Source organism: Xenopus laevis, chromosome 4L, assembly GCF_017654675.1.
Source record: "Xenopus laevis strain J_2021 chromosome 4L, Xenopus_laevis_v10.1, whole genome shotgun sequence".
Lineage (NCBI taxonomy): Eukaryota > Metazoa > Chordata > Amphibia > Anura > Pipidae > Xenopus > Xenopus laevis.
The window spans coordinates 79,195,875-79,210,842 of NC_054377.1; the positions used below are offsets into that span (position 1 = coordinate 79,195,875).

General features: G+C 36.7%; 1 protein-coding gene across 2 annotated transcripts in view; it reads left to right on the forward strand.

The window, feature by feature from the left end:
- The window catches only part of jak1.L (Janus kinase 1 (a protein tyrosine kinase) L homeolog), a 67,634-nt gene that overhangs the window by 4,719 nt on the left and 47,947 nt on the right, over positions 1-14,968 (forward strand). For both annotated transcript variants that reach the window (XM_018258230.2, XM_018258231.2), the window contains exon 2: positions 13,847-14,042. In XM_018258230.2, coding sequence (XP_018113719.1) covers positions 13,877-14,042 — 166 coding nt within the window. In that variant the 5' untranslated portion in view covers positions 13,847-13,876. The remainder of the gene's footprint in view (positions 1-13,846; positions 14,043-14,968) is intronic.

Consider the following 14,968-nt stretch of genomic DNA (forward strand, 5'->3'; position numbering starts at 1 on the left):
TAATTTCTTGTGAGTGACATCCTAGCCCATGATTAAGTACCTTGGAGGTATGAAAACGCTTAGGGCTGATGGAGATGCATGTATACTTTTAACTTTGACTAATAAAGACATTTTTTGGACCTATGGATTCCTGAGTGCCGGATAGCCCAGCTTTTTTTGCTGTATGTTTCGGTTTGCCGATCCCTGTAGCTGGGGGTCTGGGGCTGGTGCACTTTGATCAACTTGGTGAGCTATTTACATTGATATTCTGTAGCACCTTTTTTTCATTTTGTTATGATTCGATTAATGGCACATAGATTCCACACATTTCGCCCCTTCTATCTGTGTACACAGGCATGGCATCTGCCTGTCAGTGCACACACAAAGCGTATTTTAGAGTGTTTGTGATAAAATCTCATCTGTATGTGAGCAGACAGGCCACGTTCTTGTAAGTGGACACACACATACAGAAAGCAGCAGAGAAAATTACCCATGTTCTAGCCTTAGCATTATACAGCAGATATCCATGAAGACACACTAGCCCACTATAAACTAATAACTCTTAATACACCAAAAAGAACATGTACTGTTTGTAAATGTCAGCTCACATTACCACAGGAAATTGTAATCTTATTAGCATGATTGTCCAATCTGGAACTCACAACCCGTTATTGGGGACACCAACCCAAAAGTAAAATTTTGCCTAACAAAAGAAAATTTTATTCAAACAACTTTCCAAAATACATTTATTACGTCTCAATAAATTCAATGTGTAAACATACGTTAGAAAGTTGCAAACTCCAGTTCTCCTCTAGCAAAGACAGGTCTGCCAATCATATTTTCATTGTTTCAATGATTTCAAATGTACAGTATTTTAAGCTGGATATCCTGGGAACTAGTATACTGCATGGTGCAAATGCTCCCCTAACAAATCATATGCCCTTCCCCCAAATAAATAACCATATGCCCCACCCCCAAATAAAATAAACACAAAGCTCAGTTTGCCACTAAATGCATTTACTGCTGCTAATATGTAAACAAGAGATACGTTTAATTTGCTTTGCCCTTGACAAAGTTTCAATCCTTTTTAAGTCTTGCATGGAGGATTTTATTTTATCATGCTGATGTGACTGCCTCTATTTTATTTTTGGCAAACCAGAGGATTTTGATTTTATTTCACGTTATCCATTCAATAAATCCAAGTATTCCAATAAGGATCAATCACCCTTATTTCTATTTACAGCACTACTAACTAAAGATGCCTGTCTTTTTATTTTTTTTATTGAAAATTTGAAACAATATTTATGCAGTTACATATCAGATGCCATATGACTGTACTAAGAAAACAGAACTGATGATGGTTTTGGATTTAGTGTAGGGTTTTGACAAAACCCAGGATTTTTGCAAAATTTAGGGGGCTGACCCTTCATAATCCGAGAAATTTTGATCTTTTCCTTATAATCTCACAATGTCAAATAACATTTCTCAATTTTTTCTCACCAAGTTTAATATTTCCAACGTTACTTATTTCTCTTTGTTTCATGCTTGCAACTGTGCTTTATTGTTTTCTCCCCATCATATATACCAGGTAAAATATTTTGTCGGGAAATTTTTTTTTTTGAACTTTGTGAAAAATATTTTAAGATCAATGTAAAGCACTTCATAATTTGCTTATACTGTATACATACATGATGATAGGGTCAGTTAAATGATTTGGAAACTAAAATGGCATACAAACTCCAAACAAATTTTAAACTTCATGAATATGAAAAAATACCTGCAGTAAAAACACAATTGAGCCTGGAGAAACGTGACTTAAAGGGGGGGTTCACATTCAGGTTAACTTTTAGTATGCTATAGAATGGCCTATTTTTAGCAACCTTTCAGTTGATCTTTGTTTTTATTTTTCATCGTTTTTTTTATATATCTATATTTGTCTTCCTCTTTTGACTCTTTCTAGCTTTCATATGGGGATCACTGACCCCAGCTGCCAAAAATGATTGCTCTGTAAGGCTATAATTTAATTGTTATCGTTGCCTTGCATTACTTTTAATTTAGGCCCTCATCTACTAATTTTTCCTGTCTTTTATTCACACCACTGCCTGGTTGTTAGGTTAAATTGGGCCCTAGAAACCAGATAGCTACTGAAATTCCAACTTGGAAAGTTGCTAAACAAAAAGCTAAAAACTTAAAAAACTACATATAATAAAAAATAAAGCTCAATAGCAAATTGTCTCAGAATATCACACTCTGCATCATATGAAAAGTTAATTAAACAATCCCTTTATATCTACTCCTAAATGTTCATCAGAACCACATCCATATTGTTATTTCATGGGACAAGCTAAGCCTGATTCACTGGGGGGTGACAATATGTTAGACCGGCACATTAGAGTAAAGTAGAATAAAATTTTAATCTACTGTGCATGTGCAAGTCTTAAGCCAAAGCGAACATCTAGGAAAAGTAGGCATGTTTTTTTTTACAGCTCAGTGCGTTTTTTGTAAAATAATCACTGACATGAGGAAACAACTTAGTGATTAGATTTACTGGGTGCCTAACATTTTGGAACCCCCAGGGTAATCCCTTTTTTCTTGTTCTTTAAGTATATATATGGGAGAGCTTAAAAGAGATTTTGGCCAGCCAGTACAAATATGTAAAGAACAGTTTTGATTTAGCTTGGTATTTAGCTTCGTATTCAAAAAAACTATTTGGCCAAATTAAACATTTTTGATTAGGTGCATCCATAATACAGTTTTTATAAGAGCTTGGAAAGGGCTGAAGAGTAGCAGTAAACTCCAAGTGGTTTACACAGTGTTAAACAATATACTATTAAAGGAACAGTTTACTTTAAAAATTAAAACTGGATAAATAGATGTGCAAAATAAAAAAAATGTTTCTAATATAGTTAGCCAAAAATGTAATGTAGAAAGGCTGGAGTGACTGGATGTCTAACATAATAGCCAGAGCACTGCTTCCTGCTTTTCAGCTCTCTAACTCTGTGTTAGTCAGCAACTTTAAAGGGGGCCAAATGGGACATAACTGTTCAGTGAGTTTGCAATTGATCCTTAGCATTCAGCTCAGATTCAAATGCAAACCATTACAGTATGACCCATGTGGCGCCCTTCAAGTCACTGTCAAGTCAGTGGAAATCTAGAGTGCTGCAAAGCAGGAAGTAGTGTTTAGGCTATTATATTAGAAATCCAGTTACTCTAGTATACATTACATTTTTGACTAACTTTGTCAAAACTATTTTTCATTTTGCACAGCCTGTTTACCCATTTTTTATTTTTATACTGAACTGTTCCTTTAAGTGGTTTACACAATGTTTTTAGCTAAGCTGTAAATACAGAAATAGTTTCTTCTAACTTGAATTCATATTACAGTCTGCATTTTCTAAGCATTATCTTGGCTATATGACCTTCTAAAGTTCTAAAATTCATAAACTACCAAGGGGCAATAGGCAAGTTAGCTTACTTATTATATTGGAGTAGAAATATATAATTTTAAGCATTTATTTTATCATTTATTTTCACTTCAGTTGAGGACACACTGCCCCTGATACCTCCAATTTATAGTAGCATGGTTTGCCATAGAGCTGGTTGAGCTAGGGCTACTTTTGTTGCAGCTGCATATTGATGCATTAACCATCAGAACTTGCATAAGATACTTATCTCGTTAGACTGAACTGACCTATTTCACATGTATGAATTACACTTTTCAGGCAGGAGATATCTCTTTAGATGGCTTGCTTCTGGGGATGTATTTTTTCTGCTTTCAGTGATAGGTTTCCACCATATTCTGGGGGCTAAAACATTTGTTCATGAATCCACATGGAACAATTCACCAGTAACTTTATTCTTTCTCTGTAAACTTACAAAGACCTCACATTATTTTTCAGGTTGTCACACAAACAATAGGTGTACTGCAAGTCATTGTGCGTTCATACTGTCATATTCAATTGAGTGGTGGGCTTTTCTGCTTATTGTGCTCATTGGAACAAACAACAGCTAACTTTGTCTCTTGTTGAGTTTTAAAAGCTACTTGTGTGATATACCTACCTCATTATAACTAATATTGTTGTTAGTCAAAGAAAACAATATCACATTAAGGGGGTTATATATCAAAGGTCGAATATTAAGAGTTTTTTTTATACCTCGAATGCACTTGATTCTTATCTAAGAAAAAACTTGAATTGAAAAAAACTCAATTCTGCTAGTTCGAGTTGAGTTTTTTGCAGAAAAAAATTTGAGCGAGTTTTCGGACAAAACCCTACAAAAAAGCTCGAACATCATATGCAGGCTATTAACATCTTTAAATGGTTTAAGGGACCTCTGCCATTGACCCCTACATGACCTTGACAGGTTTTGGAATTCAAGTTTTTCAAGCTAGTCTGGGTATAATAAATCTCGATAAATTAGATTTTTTGAAAAACTTTAAAAATGTCATTGTTTTTAACCTGAAAATCTGAGTTTTGACCAAAAAAAAACAAAAAAACTAGAATTTTTGTGGAAAACACAACTCAAACCTTAATAAATAGCCACCTTAATGCCTTGTTTCTTAGAAAATATTTTAGCAGAATCATTTATGTATGTACATAATGTTATGTTAATATATTTAGTAAATGTTTTCAGCATGTTTCCTGAATAACCGGTTAGGCTCGAAAGAACAGTGAACAAATTATAAGTTGTGGACTTTTTCTAATTTAAATCAGTATATAATCTTTATTTTTTAATATGAGCTTAATACAGCATTATTGGAGCAATGTAAAAAGTCTACAGTTTGCCACATCTAGTAACTTGTAGCACCTAACCAAAGGTGTGTTTTAAAACAGCTGCTACCTGCTGCTTAGTTGCCACACTAGTCATGTAGCAAACTTTAGACTGTTCATTATATTACCCCAATTCAGCACATTACTGGGAGCACTATGTTCATAGATATTTAGTTTCTACTATGATACATGTCCTGCTCTTTTTCAGGATAGTTAAAATTAGTTATGAGGGACCCCCCACTGGTAGAGAAGCTTGCTGGCAAAAGTCTTGTAAGATCTCATGAACAGGGTCCTCGTGTTTATTTTGTGGAGTTGTTCCTCCATGATATCTGATACAATGTTGCTGAAAAAGCTTGAAATATTTAACTATAATAGTTATAAAAAGGGAAATGTTGATGCTTTGCACTTCCTATGAAAAACAAAACATCTCATTCAGTTACATTGTATCTAACACAGGATATGAAATGAAAATGGGAAAAGAAAATAGGTCTCTTCTTGCTTACAGTAGGGGAATTATTTCAAAATTGGGGAAATATGTTTAATTCTGGAACATTATTTTGTATGTTATGGGCATATGATGTCCGCTCTACTGGGTTAACATGTGCCCCATGAATCACCATTTGTTTGGGTGATTTGTCAGCGTGTGTCTTTACATTCATCTAAAAGGAAGAACATTACTCACATGCATAGCAGGGTCATGTAGAATTGCAGCCCAAGACTATGTGGCCTGGCACCCTGCTACTTCTCCCTTTACACTGGTTCTTGGTCTGCACAGCAGAATCACCTCTTCTCCTCAGTTGTAATAGGCTCCCCACTGCTCACTCACTGCCCCTGCCACTTTTCAATTGCATCTTGCCTCTGCAGCCCCTCTAGTAGACCCCCCAACAGTGACTTCTAGGGCTTGTGCATCTCCGGCCTACCCCAAGTTCCAACATATTACATGTGTGATAATGTAATTACTTTATTCAAAACATGTTGTGTGAAGGCAAGGTAAATACTTAACAGGTGCCCAAAGAATGGACCACAGTCAGCCAGTAGGCCCTAATCTAGATCTAGAGTTTGTGACTACTAGATCACATTAGCACAGACAGCTCCAACATCACCATACAGGATACTTTCTAATCAGATTTTTATGAGAAACAGGTGTTATTTCCTTAAATACAACACAGCCTGTTTTCTTTAGCGTAATACAATAATGTTACATTTTCTATAAAATCCTCCATATGATAACCACTAAAAGTAGACCACATATCACATGACATCTCACAGTTTATCACATGAAAATTCATGTACAGGTATGGGACCTGTTATCCAGAGTGCTCGGGACCCGGGGTTTTCCAGATAACGGCTCTTTACGTAATTTAGGTCTTTATGCCTTAAATCTACTAGAAATTAATTTAAACATTAAATAAACCCAATAGGCTGGTTTTGCTTCCAATAAGGATTAATTATATCTTAGTTGGGATCAAGTGCAAGTTACTGTTTTATTATAACAGAGAAAAATCATTTTTAAAAAATTGGATTATTTGGATAAAATGGAGTCTATCGGAGACAGCCATTCCGTAATTCGGAGCATTCTGGATATTGGGTTTCCGGATAAGGGATCCTATACCTATACTAAATTCAGTATGAGATGCAATTCAATTCTGAAAAACGTACATGGTTTTTTATCACGTGAAAACTTTATTGAAGTCTATGGAAAAAAACTGGAACTGAATTTGGAGAAAAAGTTTTTTTTCTCCTCGAATTGAATCTCCTTCATGAATTTCCGCATGATAAACGGCCCATAGCTTGCTAAAACACATTATAGCCAATGGTTTTAAAGTTATTTGAAAATATATTTGCTATGAAAAACAAAATATGTCTACATTCTGTGCACTCCTGGCTCTGGCTCTTTGAACAGTGTTGCAAACTAGTTCATAACAAGAGGGGAACAGAATTGTTTTAAGTCAGACCCAGAGAACACAAAGGGTAATAGAAACAGTGCTTACAATAGGATTACATTTACAAGTAACTTTATAACAATGCTTTATAACAAAAAGCATTTATGAATGTATATTTCTTTAATAATGTAGAAAACTGTTTTTGTTTGGAGGACCCCTTTAAGATTATATTTTGCCTCGTTTTAGCTGCAGAAAAAAGCAATTGTATGCATTACACATCTGCTAACCAGAATCATATCTTACTTTTCTTTAATTTAAAAGGTCAGCTTCTCAAGTCAAAACTATATGTTGTTGATCATATCAATTATCAAGCCACACAACCTTAAATGTCATATCCTTTTACAGGGCTGTCCAACATTATTCCAAGAATTGGGCAAATAATTAGATATACATCATGTTCATTGGCCATTTAACAGTAAAAAGATGATTTCAAACAAAAGATGCCTTGGAGGCGTATCTGGTCAACATAACTCAACTAAAACAGCGCTGTTAGCCCATAGCATGCATTTTGAGCATCATTAATGTTTGTTGAAATCTAATGCTTTACTCTTGTTGTGTAGTATAGCAGTTGATTTCTGTAAGACCTTAAGGGGCATAGTGTCAAAGATTAGGTAGGGGGCGCTGTAGAGACTGAAGGGAAAGGGCGAGTCCTTGAGGCAGGAGCTGTATGTGCCTAGGGAACACTTGAAGGGAAAGCAGGAACAGGTTGATGAGGGCGAAGAGTCAGTCTGGATCAGGTGCAGAACAGGACGGAGAGGGCGAAGATCAGGAGTGGACTAGGCAGGAAGAAGAGGGCGACGACTCAACAGGAACAGACTGGACGGGGCAGGAGTGGAACAGCTTGGATGGGACAGGACGGTGCGGGCGTAGATCAAACTGGGGGATAGAGTGCAGAGGGAGACAGGAGCGGATAGCAAGACAGTAGCAGAAGGAGACTGGAGCGGATAGCAAGAGAGGACTGGAGCAAGAGAGGACTGGAGCAAGATAGGGCTGGAGCAAGATAGCAAGAGAGGGAGACTGGAGCAAGATAGCAAGAGAGGACTGGAGCAAGATAGCAAGTGGAGGACTGGAGCAAGATAGCAAGAGGAGGACTGGAGCAAGATAGCAAGAGGAGGACTGGAGCAAGATAGCAAGAGAGGACTGGAGCAAGAGAGGGCTGGAGCAAGATAGCAAGAGAGGGAGACTGGAGCAGGATAGCAAGAGAGGGAGACTGGAGCAGGATAGCAAGAGAGGGAGACTGGAGCAGGATAGCAAGAGAGGGAGACTGGAGCAGGATAGCAAGAGAGGGAGACTGGAGCAGAATAGCAAGGGAGGGACTGGAGCAAGAGGGGTACAAGGTACAAGGCAGGGTCGGATCAAGGTCAAGGCTGGGAAGGTACAAGATAAGATAAAGCAAGACAAGGACAGGCAGAAAGACAAGGCAAGGCGGAATAACAAGGGAAAAGGGGCAAGAGCTAGAACTACCTAGTTAGGGGCGCTGCCGCAGTACTAGGAAACCAAACAATGCTCTGGCAAGGAGTGGTCTAAGTGCTACCCTTAAATAGGGAAGAGTCAGCCCTGATTGGCTGATTAACTAGGTAGCAGCTGGGTTGAGGCTGGAGATGTCAAACAGGCTGCAGCTGAGCTGGGGCTGGAGAGGCCAATCAGGCGGAAGCTGGGCTGGGACTGCAGAAGCCAGGTTATACCTAGCAAGCAACCCTACAGGCTGCTCACCTGGCCAAATGGTCAAGGCATCGAGCCAGAAACCCAAAGGTCCCCGGCTCGAACCCCAGCAATACCTGACACATAGTTAGAATTTAGAATTGCATTTTGTAATTTGATAAAATCATCAGACAATTTGCAGTTGGCTCTCATACTTAATTTCATGCTTTTCCATTGTGTCTTTCTTTGCCTAATTGAAATGTAAAATGTGTTGTTGCATCCAGACTTTTCCCATGCTTTAATCCAAGCCATTTCTCGTTCAACATGACAGTGAATAGCGCTTACTTTTTGCTTATTGTTTTAATCACAAAAAAGCTACTTCTTCAGCTAAAAAGAAAAATTGAAGCAAATTCTTGTAAGGTAGATAATTAAATTACCAGTGCACAAATAAGAAAATTCAGTTATAGAGGGGAATCATCTATACACTGGTAATCTAATTCGTAAGCAGATTTTAGTTATGGATATCAATTTGAAGTGTTTATGAATTTAATAATATTATATAGGCATGCTTTAGCATCACTAATTAATTTACATTGCATAACAGACTGCAGAAGCAGACTGTAAGATACAAGCGCTAAAACTGGATATGTAGCTGATCCAATGAGGACATATTTAATAAGGACTAATGTCATAATATAAATGTATATAATATATATATATATATATATATATATATATATATATATATATATATATATATATATATATATGTTGATTTAACAGCTACAAATAAACTTTTTGGGGCAGGAATGTCATATTTAATATGAGACAGGTTTTCATCCTATAGGCTTATGGCAAATGGGACCTTTTGTTGACAGTGGAATCACCAGGTCTAATCTTTTCTGCGCAAGAATGCAGGAGGAAACATTTAGCTTTTTATGCGTTAGGAAATACAGTGTGAATAACTAATAAAATTAAGGACTTTGGTTTTGTTTTTATTTTCTTTATCCATTGAAGGCTGCCACTTTCAAATGACACCCCAGCAGGCAAAAATCGATTGCTCTCTACGGCCGAAAATATTGTTGTTTTTTTCTTTTTTATTCCATATCTTTCAATTATGGATCTTTTCTATTCATCTTGCAGTCTCTCATTTAAACCACTGCATGATTGTTAAAGTAAATTGGACCCTAGCCAACCAGACAGCTGCTGAAATTCCACATTGTGAGCTGTTGAACAAAAAGCTAAATCATTCAAATTTGAATCATTCTAAAAGTTAACGAGTAACAACCCATTTAAAATAACATTTCTTTTTATGTTGTCTGAAGAGCTTACATTTATGCTTTTGGTGGTAACGTTGAGAATGGCCAAACTGTTTGTGAGTGGGTTTAGAATAATGACCCTTGTGATTCCACAAGGAGTCATTAATGGAACTGTTTGTTAGCTGGGGTTTCCTAATAAGCAATCTTTCTGAAATATGAAGTAACGTGCCTTAAGAGGGTTATTTTTTTTTATTTTTTCATTTTTTCATTTTACCATTTTGTTATTTTTGTACCCCTTAAAACGGTTTATTTTAGCAGTGTGACTATTAAATAATCTATTTTGGCCACTAATTACACTGTTGGATCAGTTATTTTATTTCATTGATTTAAATTTTTTCAGTTTTTTTGCAATTTTATCACTGAATTATTGTTTCTTATGTGTCTTTAGTATAGTTTTGCTGTTTGGTGCTTTGGTATAGAAAGATGTATTTTACTTAGTTTGATCCGTCAGAATATGTGCTTTCCAAAAATATATGGTTTCTGGGGGTCTTTTTACAGTTTGGCGGTCTTACGGCACATAACGCATGGTCCGGGCTCTCTTTTCAGCAGCTGAGTTAGCCAGCGTGAAGATTCATAAACATGTTTTTCATTTGGGCTGCTTACATACTACATACTTTTGTAAATCTATGCATATTGGGCATCAAACTGTTCTGTAGACCCTTGGTGTCAATACTTTGGCTGTTTCACAATTTTATGTAAGAAACTGGGTGAGAAAAATGTGACCGAGTTTTTAGGCCATTTTTAGAAATGTCATGAAAACCGCTGCCTTTAGCGTAGCTTTGCAGTATGGTAGTTTGGAGTAGAAAGACATAATGACCTATTTTGGATTTGTCAAAATGTGTACTTTCCAAAGATATATAGTTTTCAGGGGTCACCATTATTCTTTGTACCTTTTATCCCGCATAAACCCCGCTTACTAGTGTAAGCGTAAGCCATCAAATAAGAATGCACAAGGTAAATTCTGGGGTCTATACATGCCATGTGGTTCGATAAACCTTTGTACATTGGGCATCAAACTGTTCAGCGGACCCCAGGCTTTTATATTTGGGGTGATACCTAATAATATGTGTAAAATAAGATGCTGCAGGGTGGAAGTTTTGAGGTGATTTTTGGAAATTTGACCAAAATTGACAAATTTAGGAAAGCTTTGCGGCTTGGTGCTTTGGAGTAGAAAGTCATGTATACCCAATTAGGATTTGAGGGAATGTGTACTTTCCGAAATATATGGTTTTCTGGGGTGAACGTACTTTTTTTTTACATTTACCCCCCCCCCCCCAAACTATGTAAATGTGTTGCTTTTGCAGTACCTGAAATGACAGACCATATGGAGGGTCTTCATTTTGGGGCCCTTTTGCCCCCCCCAAATGATGTAAAGGTGTTGATTTTGTAGTACAGGTATCTGAAATTACAGAGGCTCGAATGTGGTGTCTACATTATGGGGCTCCTATATGCGACATGGTAAACTTATACATGTTGTGCCTTAAACTGTTCAGTGGACTCCTGGCAAACATATTTAGGGTGTTTTACATTGGTACCTAATGATGTGTGGGAGATATGATACATTAGATTGAAAGCTTTGAGGTCATTTTTCAAAAAATTCACCAATTTCTATAAAAATTCTAACTTAAGTAGTTAATATATATATATATATATATATATATATATATATATATATATATATATATATATATATATATATATATATATATATATACCCATTTTTGATTTGCCAGAATCTGCTTTTTCTAATAATGTGTAGTTTTCTAGGGTAAACCTACTGTTAGTGGAATGTTTGGCCTTCAAATCAGAAGTATGTTTTGTGGAGCAGTGCTTTGGAAATTTGGTAGTGTACTGCTTGGAGATTTCTCCATAAAACTATATATATTTCGTATTGGTGCATTCAGGAGACATAGAACTTTCCAAATCGTGTGTGTTCTCGTACATAAAATAAATTATGTTTCTGATATATGTGATTGTACTATGTGAAACAGGTTTTTTTTTTTATGTTATTAGACACTTAGAGGCCTATATTTTTTTTACAGAAATGGAATTACACCAAAATTCTACTATAGTTTGAAAGGTCAGATTATCCTGAAAAAAAAATATATTGTTTTCCTGGGTAAACTAAAAGGACCCCCCCCCCCCCAGGAAAGGCCCTTAAAGTGAAAGAGTACAAAATGTTTAAAAATGGTCTGGCTATAAAAGTATCAAATCAGCCAAATCGACTGCCAGTGGAAGGGTTAAAAACATGCCGAAATGAAACCCAGCCTTGCAAAAAGGACACAAACAGAAAGCGGATATTGTGTACTACCTCAAGACACAGTTTTGAAGATTATCAAAAGCACCTAAACTACCCAGTAAAGGATTTCCTGTTTTATTCAGCTCTTTAGCTAATGTTAAAAAGTGTCATAGCTTTGTTTATCTCCACTGACAGTGTACAACTTGGTACAATTCTAAAACCATCCAAAATACTGTGTCCTTTAGATATAAAACATCACTGGAGCACAGCCAAAAGTTGTTTATTAGCATAATATAAAATACATTTGTTAAAAAGGTGTTTTTCTGGTTGTGAACAAGAAAGGAACTATAAATGAGGGGATACCTGTATAAAGAAGTACAGGAATTAATTACCCTTCCTTTCTCTTTAGAAATGCCCGGCACTGCACCTGATATATATATCATATTTTAGCAATGGCTTTCTCCATTGCCATTATCAGATAGCCTAGTACTGGTGTGATCTATACCCAAAAAATGAATTGATGTTAAACTTACTCTCAGTGGTCCTCTAAGCACTTTTGCAATTTACATATATTTTCTATATTTAGTGGTTTATGAGATATTTTTCTAATACAGGTACCAGGCTTTCAGCTCAATAGCTCAGAGTCTGAGGTGTGACCTTAAAGGAGAAACAAACCCTTAATCAAAAAAAAAAAAACCCAACCACTACCCTACATAGACAATCCCTGATTTCTCTGGCGGGCGCCCATAGGCCGCGCGGTCTGATCAGGCGGGTATGTGGCGTCCGCTCGCAAGATTCGGCAAACTGCGCTATTGAATGGGGACGCATAGGTCCCCATAATGCGGCTGGACGGCATGCCTCCCCTAATTTTTTGCCGCTCTAGGCCCGGGCCTATGTGGCCTCGCCACAAATCCGGGTCTGTACCCCCCCCCCCCAGGCAAATGGCCCTAACTCTTTACTTACACCTCCGTGCAGATTCTGTCCAGGGGAGTTCACGGGCGCCATCTTCTTCTCTTCTGTAATCTTCAGAATGAGACCAACGAAGCAGCGCGTGCGCTGTTGGAGCAATTTTCTGTTTTGTGACAATTGTGCATGCGCCAAAACTCACAAAAATTGTCTCATTCAGAAAATTGCTGAAGATGGCATGAACTCCGCTGGACAGAAGCTGCATGGAGGGGTAAGTAAAGAGTTAGGGGCATTTGCCGGGGGGCGGCAGTTAGGCTGGGGGGGGGTCTTTGTAGGGTAGGGTATTTTTCATTAAGGGTTTGTTTCAGTTGATTCTAGGATTGACTCTCAGATGAGCCTAAAGCCTGGTATTGGCAGTCTAAAATGTAAATATCACCAAACTGTTAAAAATAGAAAATCTATGTAAATTGCAAAACTTTTTAGAGAAGCTCTCTTATTAAGTTTACATCAATTAATTTTTAGTTTTTAGATCCCCTTTAAGTAACTCCTCATTAAAGATATGGATTTTGCACATAAACCATTGTTTTCTGTCCGTGTTATTTAACCATACTGAGCACTTTACTCATTACGCATATATTTGTGAATGCCATCTTCTTTATTATAAACAGTTTGTATTTGTAAATAAAATATCCTTTATTATATCTCAAACCAATGAGAAAAATATACAAGTACATATTGTTACTGTTACAGGAGGGAAGATGCAGTTGGTGTTCACCAGGCACACTGTGTTTTTTTGGAAAATTATCTAGACCATACAGGTTAGAAAATGTTAGCCCTGTATTTGTATAAGCCAGTCTGAACATTTGGAACTTTTCAGAGAATGTCCTAAATGAAAATCCAACTTCTGTCTTTGGATGCATCTGTCTGGCCTATCTGACATATTTCAGAAACAGAAAAACAAAGGTGCAAATACAAACAGTTGAGATTTGCCACAAATGCTTTTATTTTCCTCCTCATTAAAAATGGCTTCTTTTCTGTATTTTTATTCAGAATTTAAATGTATTGGAAAATTTGAAGAAAATGGCCTTTTGTGCAAAAATGAGAAATTCGAAGAAGATAGAAGTAGATATAGCTGACAAAGATGGCCTGGAAGTCAGCTTTTACTTGCCGGACAAGACAACAATCTATCATCCTCAGGGAGAATTTACTGCTGAGGATTTGTGCATTGCAGCTGCTTTGCACTGCAGTAAGTATTGCTTCTGTTTTGCCTGCTTATATATTTGTGCTGTAATCATATTATTGTGTTTTGAAGAAAACTGGTTTCCAATGCTAACTTTAGAATGAAGCACAGTTAATAAAGGTTATGATTAAGTCAAAAAGGGCTAATATATTTATAAATTGGCAAACGTTTTGAATTGCTACATTGTACATATTCATTCAGGTCACAGATTATAAAAAGCTTTCATGTTGGCCAGTGATTCAATTGGAGCCCAATTTGAATGAAAATTTTGAATTAGCCTGACCATATTGTCCTTTATATAATGGATAGCTTATGTAACTCTTAAATCAGAGGTGATTAATCTTCATGATGCAAGTTTTCTAATACAGGGTTACTAATTGTACTTACACTGCATTTATTTCAATGCACTCTTTTTGCACACTGAGAAAACAGTGTTGGAGTTCCAAGTGTTGTAACACACTGCATGTTTTATTAAAAATTATATACCGGTACTTAGAAAAAATCAATCTTGAATAAAATGTATCTCTTGAACCACAGCTTTAATGTCCTCAACAGTTTGTACATCGTGAGTAGTAAAGAGCTACCACTTGCTAGTAGCGCTGCACAGACTTGGCAAACCTGTGGGAACATCGGGTTGCCGGCACAAAATGGTGGTGATCCAAACACTTTCCATGGTAGCATCAGTTTATATTACAAACAAACCTCATTTTTGGTTTGTAAATTTGCAGTGACCCCTGTAGCTTCTCAACAGCTGCTCAGAGCAGACACTTTCCAAGATGTGACAAGTTTGAAGTGCTGGATCATTGCTGCTATTGAGAGGCTAAAACTTTAGGCTGGTACAATAAGTTCAGTATATAAAATATGGCATTTTAACCATATTTATTTTTAGGGTTTAGTTCTCCTTTAACAGTAAAAGCATGGTGTTGCATTAT